At 37.8% G+C, this 16,925-nt stretch overlaps 1 protein-coding gene across 3 annotated transcripts in view; it reads left to right on the top strand.

The window, feature by feature from the left end:
* The window catches only part of ankrd6b (ankyrin repeat domain 6b), a 77,654-nt gene that overhangs the window by 43,224 nt on the left and 17,505 nt on the right, over positions 1-16,925 (top strand). For all 3 annotated transcript variants that reach the window (XR_011907216.1, XM_072362727.1, XM_072362728.1), the window contains exons 5-12: positions 5,244-5,342; positions 8,512-8,610; positions 10,710-10,808; positions 12,407-12,505; positions 14,477-14,554; positions 14,675-14,773; positions 16,080-16,196; positions 16,332-16,496. Coding sequence is in view for 2 of the 3 variants with exons in the window: in XM_072362727.1 (XP_072218828.1) it covers positions 5,244-5,342; positions 8,512-8,610; positions 10,710-10,808; positions 12,407-12,505; positions 14,477-14,554; positions 14,675-14,773; positions 16,080-16,196; positions 16,332-16,496 (855 nt within the window). In the remaining variant the exon portion in view is untranslated. The remainder of the gene's footprint in view (positions 1-5,243; positions 5,343-8,511; positions 8,611-10,709; positions 10,809-12,406; positions 12,506-14,476; positions 14,555-14,674; positions 14,774-16,079; positions 16,197-16,331; positions 16,497-16,925) is intronic.

The raw sequence follows: 16,925 nt of genomic DNA on the forward strand, positions 1-16,925 counted from the left end.
CAAAGTCATGGTTCATGAACTGCTTTGTTGTGGAGTGAAACTAAGTGAGAATAATTAAGATTGCCCAGAGCAGCTCCTGGCTCTGTTTTCCACCAGTGCTTCATTTTTTATGCTTTGTTTTGTTCATGGTTAAATTTGTTGCTGTCTTCCCTCCTACTGTTCAAACCAGTTTATAGGTTAGTAAATAATCTATGCATGTCATCATTCCTGGGGTTACATACTTTTAGCTTATTAGACGACAGCATTTAAGTCTGTCTGTGTTTATTCTTTATCCCTTTATTAATTTCTGTATTATTTTCTTGCTCTTTTTATTCTCTCCAAATGATTTATTTCTGTACTTTATTAAAATTTTACTCTACATTTTCAATTTACTTTTTGTCATTGTTTCTTTTATATACATGTTCTATAAATTCAAGATTTCTTTATCATTCCCCTTTTGTATTTTCTCCCTTTAATTTAATTTTCCTTCAAATTTCCCGAGTGCATTTTTCCATATCTCCTTTTTACATTTTTCTATCTGGGTTTTTACATTCTTGTATGTATATATGCATCATTATGCCAATGGGGGTTATTTAATGTGTTATCAGTTTGATCATTAAGGTGCAGAGATCAAGAATGCTGTTACTACTCGTGGGGATGGGTGTATATCGAATTAATATAATCTTAAATTAAAACTAATCGGTCTCAACTGGGATCTTTGAGACCTTTCAAAGAATCAGTAAACTACAAACTTTAACATGTGGATAGAAATACATCCTGATGTCACAATGTACTGCATTTCTGTTCTGGGAAAATTCACAAAGGAAAGCCTGAAAGGATATAAAAGTCTGGATGTCTGGTTGTACCTCAAAGAGTGACTTTTCTGTAAAATTAAGGTAGTGAAGTCCCAAATCAATATTTTGGTTGTATACGGCCAGGTTTGTACTAACATCTGTTATTTTATTCAGTTAATTTTTAATTTCATTAAAATTGTATGCGGGAATGAAAGTACAGTACAGTACAGTATCAAACTTGATGTCCTTGCAAAACAGTTTTTGGGCACATTTGTTACAGCTTTATTGCGGTTTCTAAAAAATATTTTTTCCTCGTTTTAAGCATTGGGAAAACATTGTACTTGTGAACCTGGGTATCAGGATTACAGGCAGATTACTAGTTTAAGCATCCATCAAAATGTAAATAATTAATTTAATTTCAACATATGTGTTGTGAACTTTAGATTTTAGGGCACTTTGTATACAAATGTCACTTGCAGAATAGATCTGCTATTGTTCCTCTTAGATTGTCTTGACTAGCTAGCATCTCACCTTAATCCAAAATACAGCTCAAAATGGCATTGTAACAACTGGGGGAAGCAAATGGCGACTGTCGTGCAACGATAACTCTTGCTCAGACGTATTAGGGAGTATAGCGTGGTAATTGCTAAATTTTGGCATGGCATCCACTGTCTGAGTAGCCTGGCATTTTCGTGCTTCGGCAGGGATTATTCTGCAAGGTTATAATGACAACCATGTAGATGCACATGGGGCTGCTGTGGCTCAGTCTACCGTGTTCTGTGTTCTGCCAATGTTAGGAATCTTAACCTTTTAAAGCTATTGGAATGGCAAATACAACCTTATATGGGCCATCTCTGTATGGCTTGTGCCATTGGCATTTGAATACTCTTATGAAAACCTAGTCACCTGTTTGGACAGTTTGAACATTACAGGGATTTTGTCTTCTCCCTTCTTGTTGGCTTGTTTGACCTGTTGGAAGAAAGCTTGTGGATTTAAGTTAAACCTTGCAAAAAATCACACAATTCTTTCTGCAGTTGCTCAAGCATGGGGTTAGGCTGTGCATCTGTTAGGCCCCTATGCTGTTGGAGTGGCATAGGCTGGCCGGTGAGCATTTGATATGGGGTTATATTTGTTAGCCTGTTGGTTTGTGGACGCATAACCATAAGTGCTAATGGTCATTCATCAACCAAGTTCACCCTACCCTCACTATCTGCAATGTTTTAAGCTATTTTAGTTTTCAGTACTTCAGTAGTTTGACTCAACTGATCCCTGTGACCAAAATGTATTGTTTGCCCAGCACACGGTTCACATACCTACATAGGCCATCATAATGTGTCTGAAAGGTCTCTATGGGACTGGAATATGGGCTATCCGATGTGTAGAAAACTTCCTCATATTATATTTAGACATTGTTTGGAATGAGACATTTCTGCCATGTATGAGAACCACAAGACTGCTTGTAGCTTCCTTAAAACCTGGGTTCGCAAGCAATGATCTGGCTCATGAATGTTCTTGATGGCTATTGGTAATAATGACAAGGGCAATACAAAATTACGATGAGGGCTTCTCCATGATCCCATGTGTGGTGTTTCTGTTCTGATTGCACCTGTTTGGATCCATAATCTTTTCTCAGGTCCTGTTAATTAGTTTGGAGCTTCTGTCAGGAAGTTGAGACTGGTTTTGGGATTAAAGTTTTGTGCAAACAACCCATGTGCCATAACTTTTCATTTAGTTGCTTCTTTTGTGGCTTCCATCCATCCATTTTCTATACCGTCAATCCGTTAGCGGGTGGGCTGGAGCCTATCCCAGCAGTCATAGGGCGAAAGGTGGGGTACACCCTGAACAGGTCGCCAGTCCATCACAGGGCCACATAGAGACAAACAACCATGCACGCTCACTCCTACGGACAATTTGAAGTCACCAATTAACCTGACATGCATGTTTTTGGATGGTGGGAGGAAGCTGGAGTACCCAGAGAGAACCCACGCATACACGGGGAAAACATGCAAACATGCAAAAAATTATTTCCCCGCAGTATCAGTGTGTCATTCTTTTGATGGCCTGGACATTTGACAACTTCTAAAGGTGTGGGGAGAAGCATGTCCTGAATTAACTGAGCAATGGCTTCTCCATGCACTAGGGGTGTACTTCTCTATGAAAGCCTCTTTGCTTCCAAATACTGGCATGAATGTAACAGATTCCTTACCCATATGCACTATCTGTGTAGATTGACAAACTGACAAACATGTAACATATACCTGACTTGCACCTTGCTGTCTTTTTTATTTATCATCTCAATCTGTATCAAATCAATCTTACCACATTGGGTTAATGTGGTGACAATTTTCCAATATTGCATGATTAAAATTCTTGTTTTTTTTCAAGAAAAACTACCTGTAGCTTGGGCCCGATGGGATATTGGTAACAACACTCACACAAATTATTCAAAAATGATCCCGCCTTTAAATGTTGCATTGTTATTTGGGACTAGGAGTTTCATTGTCACTTCCAGCTGGACCTTTTACGACAAGCTGCTGCATCTTCTCCTGGCTTGGCAACATCATTATGTCGTGGGACAACATTTTACTCTAAGTCACTGCTACCAATCTGGATTTTAGGAATCATCCAAGTTCAAAAGTACTCCAAAATAGTTGTTCAGTTGTATCAGTGGTAGATGTAGAATCAGAAGACAAAGATGAGGCAAAATGGTCTTCTGGAGACAGCAATATGCAAGCAAGGTGCATTTATTTAGCCAATATTATTGTGGAGGAAAGATCAGAGTAAAATCTTTAATTTTTAAACAGGAACAGAAAAGAGCAGCACACAAGGAATTCCCAAAGTCTTTCCTCAAACATCTTCTGTAGTTGACCTTACCAGAGAACACCCTGACCTCACTCAATGACAGCATACATGGTATAACAGTATGTGGTGTGGAAATCCCTTATTTTATCTTCCAAAATATGATAAATACAGGTCAAACCTCGTACATCATTATAATCAACCCTAGTATCGTTCATCCAACTTACATCTTTTTTAAAAGTATCAGTATGACTGTCCGCCCCCTCAGGATGGGCCCACTAACGTCATTCGCATGGTCATAACAGTTGTCGCTAAATCTTATCCTCTAAGGTCATCCTTGAGAACGTGCACTTAGCAATTCCAAAAATACTTATGAATATCTAATTAAGGCTGCATCAGTGAGCATAAGTGCACATGCATGATTATTCTGAAAAGATGTCTAATCAAGGCTGCATACTTATGTGCAGACATGAGCATGCATGATCATTCTGGAGTCAAACTGTTACAGTTGAAGAAATGCATGTGTCTCTAGGATTCATTCTCAACAGTCTCTACACCGTATGTTAGACTGTTGGCTTGAGCTCTTGTCCCAACAACACATTTTTATTACAGCATAGTAATTTCTCTTTAGGGATCAATAAAGTAGGCTGCATGATGGTGTGGTAGTTAGCACAATCATCTCACAGCATGAGGGTTCCTGGTTCAAAATCCAGCTGGGGCCTTTCTGTGTGAAGTTTGCATGGTCTTCCCATATAAGTGTGGGTTCTCTCCAGGTACTCTGGCTTTCTCCTACTGTCCAAAAACATGCATGTCAGGTTAACTAGTGACTGTAAGTGTGGTCAGGGAGAGGTTGTTAGTCCACAATGCTGGGTGATTTAGGTAAGCTACATGTGCTCCATATCTTGGAGAGAGGGAGGAGGAACCCCAGTGATGATCTCAGCTGTCTTGATAATTCTCTGTATCAAGAGAATAGCATCTGTAGCATCTTGTGGTCAGCAGTGCTACAGTTTCTATACCAGAGAGTGATGGAGTTTGTTCGTACTCTTGCTTTCTTGGAAATGACTAAAATGTTTATGTTCCCATTGAAGTTTACAGAAAAAAAAATTGAGCTACTTGACTAATTTTGAATTTCCCCCACTGGGGCATGAATAAATTAGATGTCTAATCTATTTTATTCTATTCTATTCCACAGTGTGTACAATGTATGAACTAATAACTCCCTAACTGTAACAGGGCACATACCCAAGTAAGAATTTGATAACAGTTATACAGTCATACAAAACAGTAAACATCAAAAATACAAGTCAGAAAGGAATAATTTCATTGCTTATATGTAAATGGAATTGAAGATTTCACTATAGATCTGTGAGCTTACTTCATGAATCTTTTTCTAGAACGCCCATTTTTTTTGTTAACAGGTGTGATAGAAAAGGGAGTTCCTTAACTTTAGACATTTAATAATAACACGCACTACATGTATAGTTTTAGTAATTATGGGCATGATCTGCTGCTTATGTTGTTCAACCTTGAGGTGAACTGGCAGATGTCAAATTATAAAGTTCTCACAGCAAACATGAGATCATGGGTTTTGTTAAATGTTCGGATGAATCATCTCTAAGATTAAGGTTGATATTTGGGTTGATTATTTACATGGCTTTTTGTCTTTTACAGGATGGCAACACTGCCCTCCATGAGGTGTCGTGGCATGGCTTCAGTCAATCTGTCAAACTGTTGGTTAAGGCTGGAGCCAATGTTCACGCCAAAAACAAGGTGATTTTACTTTGTATCACATCTTTGTAATTTTCATTAAGTCTGTGTAACTTAAAGTAAAAACTTCACTTCAAGTAAAACTTCACTTACTTTCTTCATTTAAAAGTGAATTTAAAAAAAGGTGTTTTACTTCATGTTCATGCTTATTGATCTTATATGATTCACAGTTTAAGGTGGTTAATGTCTTCTATATTATTTTGCATTGTTGTAACATCGCTAAGACATTTCTCTGATTGAATGATATTTCTGTGCTATTATTAGGCTGTGTTTTGCGAAAACACATTAACATTTTAGAGGCTTTGTATCCAAAGCAACACTTAGTAAACTTACTGTGAGAATCGTTTACCTAAGGAATCTTAGGTCCTTCAATATCAGCACCAAGATGTTATATATAAGTTAATGGTGGAGAGTGCACTGAAGTGTCTAAAAAAAACTGAACGAACAAATAGAAAAAGGCTGGCTCTGTGCCAGAGACTGCTCTGGAGTCCCTGGAGCTGATTGTGCAAAGAAAGATGTTGTACAAGTTGATGAATATAATGAGCAATACTGTCCACCCTCTACATAACATTGTGTTGAAACAATGGCGTCTGTTCAGTCAGGAGCCTCTTCAACACCACTGCAATACAGAACATACAAGAGAGCACTCCTGCCAACAGCAGTATCCATACATAATGGTAGTTTAAAGAGTGACAAAAAAAGAGAACTGCAACATTATAATTTCTCTTTATGATAAAGATCCATCCATCCATTTTCTATACCGTAAAAACGTGGTCGGGTAGCGGGTGGGCCGGAGCCTATCCCAGCAGTCATCGGGCGAAAGGCGGGGTACACCCTGGACAGGTCTATGATAAAGATGATAAAGTCATTTTTTTCAATTAATTTAATTCACTTCATTTCCTGTTTCTTTTTAGGAAAAATCAGTAGTTTAAAAGACTTGTATTTTGATGAGCATCAGAGAATAATGAAATTGTTACCCAAAAGATTGACTCTGCTGCTTCTCACAAACTCAGTCAAACATGAACATTCAATCACAATTTATTTTCTATTCATTCCTTTGCATGTTTGGTCAACTAATGAGGACTTTTTAATGCACTTCAAAACTCTGGAAGAACACGTTAGTGTTTTTATTGGAATCCAACTGGATCCCAACTCTATCCCAGCTGTCATTGGACAAGAGGGAGGTTACACCCTGGATAGGTCGCCAGTCGATCACAGGACACCATAAAGACAAATGAGACAATCCTGCTCACACTCACTCAATTCAGTTCAATTCAGTTTATTCATATAGTACCAAATCACAACAAATGTCATCTCAAGGCACTTCAGTAATGCAGTCCAATTCATTATAATCATAATCCAATCAAATCCAAAGAATTAAATTCAAAGTTAGTTCAAAGTCAATAAAAAAAACTATTTCCTAGCTAAGGAAACCATCAGATTGCGCCAAAACTTCTCTTCAGTTCAATCTCCCATCCCGAGCATGCATGAGGCGACTGTGGAGAGAAACGACTCGCTTTTAACAGGAAGAAACCTCTGGCAGAACCAGAACCAGGAATGGTGGCCATCCGCATCGACCAGCTGGGGTTTGAGAAGGCAGAAAAGAGGGGGGAAAAACACCATAACACCATTCAAAGGATATCTGTTGGAACAGGGAAACACAAGTTAATAACCACAATAATGTCACATGTACATAAAATCATTTGAGAAATTAAACAGGGGGAAAAAGAGAGCAAAGTGAGGAAAGGTGTGACAGATGAGGTCCCCCAGCAGTCTAAGCCTATAGCAGCTTAACTACGGGATGTTTCAGGGTCAGCCATCCCTAACTAGAATAAAATAGAATAGAATAGAAAAATGCTTACTAACTGTAAGCTTTTATCAGATAAATATGACTTAAACCAGCCTAATGCAGTTCCTTTAATCACAATAATGTGTTCAAATCTCTGAAATAGAATGCTGTGATCGACTGTATCAAATGCAGCACTGAGATCCAACAGGACAAGCACAGAAACAAGTCCACTATCAGAGGCTAAGAGGAGATCATTGGCGACTTTCACCAGGGCTGTTTCTGTGATGCACTCATTTAATAGTTTTCTGTTTTTGTTCAATTAAATTTTTTGTCTTCATTTTATTTGCTCCTATTGATTTAGTTCATTTGGGTGGTCTGGGAACGGACGTAGTCATTTTGGGGTTTTTGGGGTGGTAGCAACAGGTGTGAAGCTGCAGAGAAGTGTGTAAGACTACAACTCTGCATCCTGGTCTCAACCCTGGGTTGTCTTGTTTTTGGATGACTAATAAATTCTTCCATATTTCTAGAAATGAGAGTCGCTCCTTCCAAAGTGGGATGGATGCCGTCTCTCCTCATCAGACCAGGTTTTCTCCAGAAAGATTGCCAATTATCTATGTAGCCCACGTTGTTTGCTGGACACCATCAAGACAACCAGCGCTTGAAGGATGACATGTGGCTAAATATGTCATCACTGTTCAGATTTGGCAGGAGTCCAGAGAACACTATGGAAGACGACATTGTTTTGACAAAATTACATACCGATGCAACATTGATTTTAGTGACCTCCGATTGGTGTAACTGGGTTTCACTACCGCCGACGTGAATAACTATTTTACTGTATTTATGTTTATCCTTAGCCAGCAGTTTGAAATATGATTATACGTCGAATCTACAAATTCTATGCATTATATCTGGTTAATCAATAATGTGCTTCTTTTAAGGGGTTGTAGCTTGGATAGAAGATGGTTGTAATTTGGAGAGAAAGTGGTTGTCCAATATTCGAAAGATCAGAAATTACATCCCTAGCCTCTCCATGTTTTGTTATATCTCTAAGCAAGATTAAGCTCAACATTGGCACCAGTGTGCTCGTGTGTGAAACTGTTTATGGCAGAGAAAAAGCAATGCATATATAAAATAAAAAATGCTGTGTTGAGTGAATATGAATCAACCATTCAATCAATCAATGAGAAACACATTGTGCTTTGTACAACTTAGTGTATGAAGTGTGTAAGTCTGTGTATAGTCTAGTGTAAGTCTGGACCATTTTTCATTTTCTTCATGCGACTTTCTCTATGACATTCTTTCTGTTCTGTTTTTCACTGTGTCAACTGGCTTCACAAAGCGCTAATGATATATGGGACTCTCTTCTCTCACTGTTTCTAGGCAGGAAATTTAGCTCTCCACCTTGCGTGTCAGAATGGTCATGCTCAGAGCTCCAAGGTTCTGCTCCTGGGAGGCTCCAGGCCTGATACCAAGAATCACGTAAGTCTCCAGCAGGGTTCCGTTGAGTGCTGCTGCAGCTGTGCTTGCAGCTGTGCTTGCCCGAGTTAGTGAGATGGATTCAGACACAGTACGCATTTACTCTCATATGCACAGGAGATCTCTCTCCTATTGGTCTTGAAACAATCATGATTTAATAGGAGTAAGAAACCATCTCAAATGTCATCCACCCGCTATCTAGCAACAAATTGCATTTATATAAGCTGGCAAAATGAAACAACACACTGAGGACCTTTGTTCTTCATCAGTGAGTTCCATTTGTTTAAGCCACACCAGTGTTCGTTCAGTTTTCTGCCTTTCCCTGTCCCGAGTATGCTTTATTTTGTCTTCAGCATATTTGATGAGATAGATTACCACTAAGGCACAAAGGCTACTGCCTTTTTTTTGTACTTGTATTTCTCAAATGTAAACCCTCAAACTTCACACAAATCAGCACCATAAACTTGATTTCTCCTTCTTCTTTTAAATCAATTACTTTCAAAGCACTTTATTTGTCCCTAAGAGTGGTATGATTAAAAAAAAGTTCTACACATGTATGACTGTGTGCCTTTGATGAATGGTAAATGGACTGTACTTGTACAGCGCTTTTCTACTCAATCTGGCCACTCGCGCTTTCACACTACATGTAACACACAAATTCACTCACACACTCATCCACTCATACAGCAAACTATACAGTGCTTTTTGTTGTAATCATTCACGCATCGATGAACGCATCAGTAGGCAACGTGGGGTCCAAGTTCCAGGATGACAGCCTGCTCTCTACAGCCCATACACCTGACTGTTTACACAACACTGTCATCTCTTAGTTCTGAAACATTGTGTGGCACACAGCATCATCTGGAAATTGTTGTTATTCAAAGTAAGTCAAATGCCACAAGAGCTTGTTGTTGTCTATGGGTCTTAGAAGTGGATGACCTCAGATTTACTGAGTTCTGATTGTTGAAAGCCTCACTTATATTTGGATTCTCAGTGAGGAGCGGCCAATGATGTTGCAGGCAAAAGGATTGATGCTGTCAGACATATGCCAATGACAGGAGGAAAACGGTCCAAAATTCTTTACTTATTGTTGGCAAAAATAGGCATACTAGTTAAATTAGTTTAAAATGATTTTTCATTGTTCTGTAGTTCAGAAGTAAGAGTGGCCCTGACTGCATATGGAAACCCCACATTGCCTTTGATGCGTCCATCTATGTGTCATGGAGAAAGAAGCACAGTGAAGCCTGTAATGCTGTATAGAAGGACTGAATGTGAATGTGACTTGTAGTGTAACAGTACTTCATGTGCTCAACAAGACTGGAAACTCACTGTTTAATTACAGTCTATTTACCATTTAGAGGGCTTAGGGGAGATTTAATACTGGCTACCACCACTAGTGATGATTATTCTTGTAGTTATCTTTTAAAATTTGTAAGACACTGATTTGGTTATCATTCTTGAACAAACTGCTTTTTTTGTCTGACCATGAAACACATAGATTTGTTAAAGTTAAACTGACAAAACAAAGTTACGAGTAATTATTTTTATTAATATCTTCAGTTGACTTTATATGATTCGTACATAAAACATTTCAAGAGAAAAAGGAATATTTCATTCATGGGTTCTTGGTCTGTCTACAAATCTCCATGCTGCATTTTTTAAAATCTTTTGTCTTAGTATTAAATTACTGATAGTAGCCTACAACACAACATTAGACTTTCTTTTTTTTTCAGTTTGAACCAAACAGTAAAACTGAGGTTACTGTCATCTTCAGCCACTCAGACTCTTGAAAGATAAATGAGAAATTCAGATGTGTTTATAGCAATTATACAATATTGATGGTTAATTAAAGAAATATCTAATATGATTATAGGACTGCAAAAGAGGATTACTGATTTTGATTAATTTTTTTCTTCAGTCATGATGTAAATGTTGAGTTTTATTTGAGTAGAAAAAAAATCATTTTAAGAAAATAATTCATATTTTTTTTAACATTCATGATTAAGTCCATATAGCACTGTAATTTATCTTCACAATCTGCTGTGCCACATCTTTTGAAATGAATTTTTTTACATTGCTCAACATTAACTGTTTTTTTCCAGGCAGGTGATACGTGTCTGCATGTGGCATCTCGCTACAACCATGTCGCTATGATCCGCATCCTGCTTGCAGCCTTTTGCTCAGTGTCAAAGAAAAATCTGGTGAGTCGTTCCAATAAAAACTACAGTGACACTCAGCATCTAATTTTAAAAGTGGCTAGTGAGTTTCCTCAATCATTTGCTTATTTGTTCTGAATAAGACAAAGTTTGGTTACTTACTGTATTTTCTCCTCAAAGTGTCCATCCAAAATCTCTTTTAAAAATTATTCACAATATTTTGAGCTGCTCGCTTACTTCACCAAATCAAAATAGAAGATAGAGAAATTGTTCTTTCTTTCCAAATTAAGAGCCACCTTAAATGCAAACAATAGGCATCTGTCTATTGACATTGAATGAAGACCTGGCCTTGAAAATTTAACCTTCACTTTTGCCTCTCTACTCTAAAATTTGTCAATTGCTAATTAAATGCAGGAGTAGTATTTTCTTAACTGAAGAAGTCTGAAGAACTGAAGAACGTCTTCAAGAGCCAAAAAGAAGTCCAGTTGCCCTTATTCAAGCTCTTATTATGAATGTTGTGCCCAGTGTCATTGAACAACTTACACAAACTGGAAATCCTTTTTGAGCACTCCTGATAGATTTAGTCTCCTATTGTGAATTGTGTTTCACTTTTAAAATTTGACATGCTGTTTGTAAATCTGATGTTTTCACTTTCACCATCATCTTTTGTTCAGTTCAATTAAATTTGATTTATATAGCGCCCAATCACAACAAATGTCATCTCAAGGCACTTCAAAGATCCAACTCAGTCCAGTTTAAGCCAATAACAATCCAATTAATTTTAATCCAGTCAAATTAAATTAATTCAGTTTTACAGATTAATCAAATTCATACATATCCAATCCTCCATCCTGAGCATGCATCAGGCAACAGTGGAAAGAAAAAAAACTCTACCATAGAACAAGTACCCAGACCACGTGATTACATGCTGTAGTGCCATTTTATGGAACATTTTAATGTGCTATATATCAATACAACCCTTATATCCTAAATTCTAATAATATATATGCAAAAAATCCATACTAATTAAATAAATTGTTAGTTAACTGATTGTTAACTGCAGATAGTAATGCGCAGGAAAACCACACCGTAGTTCATACTCACAACTTGATGACGTTTATTCCAACGTAGGAAGTGCTGTGAACACCAGATCAGATCTATAAAACTTTTCTACTGGATTTCTGCAAACGCATTGGTGTAAGGGAAAAGCGCTTTGAGACACATTTAATGCATGATATGTAAGTGTAACTCCTCCGGTTTTATATATAAAATAAGTTATTGCTCTATCTTTTGTGGCTGCTATTCTACCAGCAATAATGCCATATATACATGAAGAGTAAAGAGAGCAGAGTGACAATAGGTGCTTCATGGGAGGTCCCCAGCAGTTTAGGCCTGTAGCAGCATAACTACGGGATGTGTCAGGCTCACCTGAACCATCTAACTTTATCTAAAAGGAAAGTTTTAAGCTTAATCCTAAAGGTAGAAAGGCTGTGTGCTGCCCAGACACATACTGACAGCTGGTTCTACAAGAGAAGGGTATTCAAATGAGATTATTAAGATATGATGGAGCTTGAGGAGCAAAATTTTAAATTCTGTTTTAACAAAACAAAACAAAACTGTTCTGTTTGTGTGTGATATTACAGGCTGGGGACACTCCACTGCATGTGGCAGCTTCCCTCAATCATAAGAAGACAGTACGTCTTCTGCTGGAGGCTGGAGCAGACAGTCGCATCTGCAACAATGTGAGCACCTGCTGCCTATTTCTACACGTTTTAAAGAAGTGTTTGCACACTTACTTTGCTTTTCTTTCCTTTAAGGTCAGCACATATAGCTGTTATAGTACCAATTTTATCTTGACAAATTTCTACAGCAGCCCCTTGGCTCGGCCACTTGTTGCATATTTAAATCTGCACGGGCTGACATTACACTGGTAGAAGCAATAGATTGCAGCTTGACTACCACTTAAACGTCTGCAAGCTTTGGCGCCGTATACCTCAACTGGCTGAGCAGGCTTCCTATGTACAGAGGCTGTAGCTCCTCGACACAGCCGGCCCAGGTTTGAGTCTCTGCCTGGGACCCTTTGCTGCATGTTTGCCTCCTGTCTTGTCTACCCACTGTCACATAAAGGTCACTAAAATCCTTAAAAAAACATCTGCTTTCAGAAATCCCTTAATTTGATCATTTCTACACAGCATGTTCATATTTGTTAACCTGGCCAATACGTTGATTTGCTAGATCTAAAATGAATTTCTTGGAGTTGGGTCAGTTTCGGTTAGGAATTCCTAAGATGGCCCATATAAGTTAGGTTCTCACACAAGTTGAACAACTCAGTAATCTTTAAAAAAATGTCAAAAGATAAATCATTAATAAATCAATCAGAATTCACGTGTTTTCATGTAAATTCCCAGTCGTAGCTGTGACTTTAACTGCTTGGCTTTTAGCTATCCCATCATCTCGTTGTTACCTCCTTGTCTACACTGGTTTAAAAGCACTCGCCTACAAAATTAGCACCAAAAATGGTTATGACACTTCCTAATATGCAAATAGGAGAAGAGGCCGAGCCATACATTAGTTCACTTTTACTAATTGTATTCAGCCTTTTTTCTAAAGATTTCTTTGATACTTACATTCACTTCAAATGCAACCTTGACTTCTTAGAATGTAATCTATACTTAAAATCCATTTTTACAACACTGAACCCGAAGGTAAAGTAATGCAGCATTTTTAGGAAAATTAATAAGAATACTGTCTGAAATTCAAAAGCATAGAACATTTAATCATGTTGCAACAAGGGAACATCTACATACGGAGGCTGTGATGCAAATGCTCAAAGATACTAAGTCCTAAACAAGCTTTCATAGGATAAACAGACAGAGGCTTGCATTTTGTTTATACGAGTCATGAGACATTCCCTCTTGCCCGTCTGGGGGGAGACAGTGGTGTTGATTATGCCAAAGGTTGTTTAATATCCTCTTCTTGGAGCAGACAGTGCTGATACCACCAAGGCTGCGGGACATTCCCTTCTGAGAGCAGACAGTGGCGATCTCCGAGTGCAGCTGCTATTCTCATGCATAGATACAATAGTGGCAACATAAGCAGTTACACAGAAGTAGAAATGATTATGGTTATGTGAGCATAAAGGATACAAATTATTCTATCAGGCACTCTATCAGAGTGAAAATCCAGTTCAGTAAAAGCTTATCTTTTATCTTTTAAAGGACATATCCAGGTCACTGGAGATGTACTCACAGCTTCTTTGTTGATCGTCTCTACAGAAATTCATATAAAAGATGAGCATGATGAGGTTTTCTTTGAATCATACATTCTGGGTGTTTCTGGGAGTTTTGACACTTTTTTTGTGCAATGTATTTTTTGGGGAAACTGCAGAGAAAGAAAGCATTGTGTTCACAACTCGCATGGAGTTCCTCCAGGTCAGGTGGTCTTAGAATATATTCCCAGGATGGATAGCATACAAATCATCATAGGAATGCAGACAGAAGTGCCCCAGACAATCTCTGAATGTGTCCTGTATTTGTCTGGACTATGATAACACCTGTGTTTAGAACTGTCCACTTTAACATCCAGGATGCATGCTACAACCAGAATAGGAACAGGGCCTAAGATGTATACTGTCTGGACACTGGAGATCAATACAGTATGATGTGAAGACATTCTGAGTCTTGTGTTAGCTGTGTGCCTGTCTGTTTCGATAGGCAGGTCAGACGGCTTTGGACATGGCTAGAGAGCACAACAACCCAGAGGTGGCTCTTCTTCTCACTAAAGCTCCCCAGGTAAACTGATTAACTCTCACCCTTGCCTATTCAGGCTAGCATAGCAGTTACATTCGGAGTTGTCTTGAATCCAGCTGACTCTTGTCCTGTTGACATCTTTGTATGTGTGTGTCTGTTCAGAGCTTTGTTCGTGGCAGGAGTGTAAGAAAGAGAAGGGATAAGCTGAAAGCAGAGGGTAGAGCTCAGTCAGTGCCCAGGGATGAAATACTACTATGTAAGGTAAGTACAGAAGCAGTGTTGAATGCAGAATTTATAGTTTTCCTACAAATAACTAAAAAGAGAAGGGAAAAAAACATGAGAATAAACAAAGAAATCAGTGTAGAGTGAGAGTTTCTCCACAAGAGAAATGTATCCAGTTTGAGTCACCTGCTTATTGCTAAACTGATTTCAGAAAAAAGAAAGATACAAGAGGATTGTGTGCTTTGTGTGTGTGATATACATATATACACACACACACACTTGTTTACTTTAACTCTTTCATGCATGATGTCCACTTGAGTGGATGGAAATAAAAAAATGTTTTTATCATAATAAATGTTTGTTTTTTTGTCAAAGTTGCACCTAGGTCACTAAAGTGGATGTTAAAGCATCATGTTTTCTGTTTCTGTTCTTCAGATACACCACAATGTCCATTCCATGTGGCATTTCAGTAACTCCTCTAATAATTGGTGTATAGAAAAAAAATAAAAATTTGTTCTTTAATGCCTAAAGATTAATAAAAACACTTGGTAAAAAAATCCTGACTGAGGATATTATTTTGAATACTTGAATAAACCCCAGCTCATTAAAAAAAGGACTTATAGCCCTAAGCCGCACTTTACTATTTATATAGGAGTGTTGTTTTTCATCAGTTAAGATTAAGTTCTATTTGAGAAAAGTCATCATTTGATTTAACCATCACTGGTGACGTTTTCTAAAAATGGTCAAATATTCTCACTGTCTAAACTGGAGAGCTTACATTGTTAAATTTTTCATGGATGAAATTTTAATTTACATGCATACTGTGTATTTACACCAGCTGACCACTGAAGAGAACAATAAACATCAGGAAAGACTACACTCACACTGATCATTGTCTTTTTTCCCCCATGGGCTATGATTGCTTTACTGTACTTTTCTGCTTTTCAAGAATTGTATTATTTTGGATAATTTATATATGATATTTTTATTGTTGTATCTGTTTATATTCTGGTGCTGTTAAGAAATTTCCAATGACAATTATCAAATAGTCTTCTGTCTCCTTTTCTATTTTGAAAAATGATTTAAGAATCAAAACCAAACATACAAAGAATGGGTTTCTGTAACTTTTTATTCTCTACTTAATTAGCTTAGAAAAATCTTTTTCCTCATTGCCAAGTATACCTAACCTGTGTACACTGATATTTTTCAAAGCTAAGTCACTGCCTTCTAGATAATATATGTTTTACAAATAGTAAAATTCAATTTTATGGTATACCTGTCGTACATGGTGAAAACATCCAGGAAATCTCAATATTAAACCTTTCCCTCTTCCTGTTTCCCACAGGACAGTGCATCTGTAGCAGACGACAGTCAGAGCAGCGAACACCAAGCTGCCTGCAAACATGCTGAGGTGACCACGTCAAACACCAGGAAGGGAAAGAACTGTAAGCAGAAAGAAAAGGTAAGATAATTAATGTAAGAATGGAGAAGTTAAGGGTTGCTGCTCAAAGCATCTGTACAGGAGTAAACCATTTCTAGAGCTCCTCTTCTGTAAGATGGAGGCAGACACTAACTTCAAGGGACATTTCTGTTTCAGCCCTCTCTGTCCGACCCTCTTCGCCGCAGAGAGACTAAGTGTAGAGAAGGCATTCACAAAAGGAAGGACAAACTGCACGGAGCCTTTCTTCATGTTCCTCCACACAACTATAAAGCTTATCAGCTCTACACACTGTACCGAGGCAAGGATGGCAAAATAATGCAGGTAAGTGAAAAACTTCCCATAATCTGACATCTTATAGACTTCCCTATATTGATATTCATTATATTTACTATATCAATTCCCAAATGTGTTGCCCCATAGTGACAGCAAGTTACAGTAGATCTGGTCATATTGTATGTATTTATTTATTTTTTTGTATTTCAAGTAAGATATTTTTTCCACAAAACATAGATAGATTTTTCTGCACTGATTTGGAGAGTGTACTATAAGTGGATTGTCTTTGTACTTCTAATACTTTTTAACATCTGATATGATAAGTCACCTTGCTATTGGAAGAGTAGTTTACAAATGTGGGTAGCTGATTCAGGTTTCTAAATGTCAACTGAAGTTCGAAAAAAAATACCCCAAATCCCAGACTATTATAAGAGGAAAGGTTGTGGATGTCGGGCTGGAGCAAGATGGAGGACCAGG

Source organism: Leuresthes tenuis, unplaced genomic scaffold (genome assembly GCF_036924035.1).
Source record: "Leuresthes tenuis unplaced genomic scaffold, fLeuTen1.0.hap1 SCAF_13, whole genome shotgun sequence".
Classification (NCBI taxonomy): Eukaryota; Metazoa; Chordata; class Actinopteri; order Atheriniformes; family Atherinopsidae; genus Leuresthes; species Leuresthes tenuis.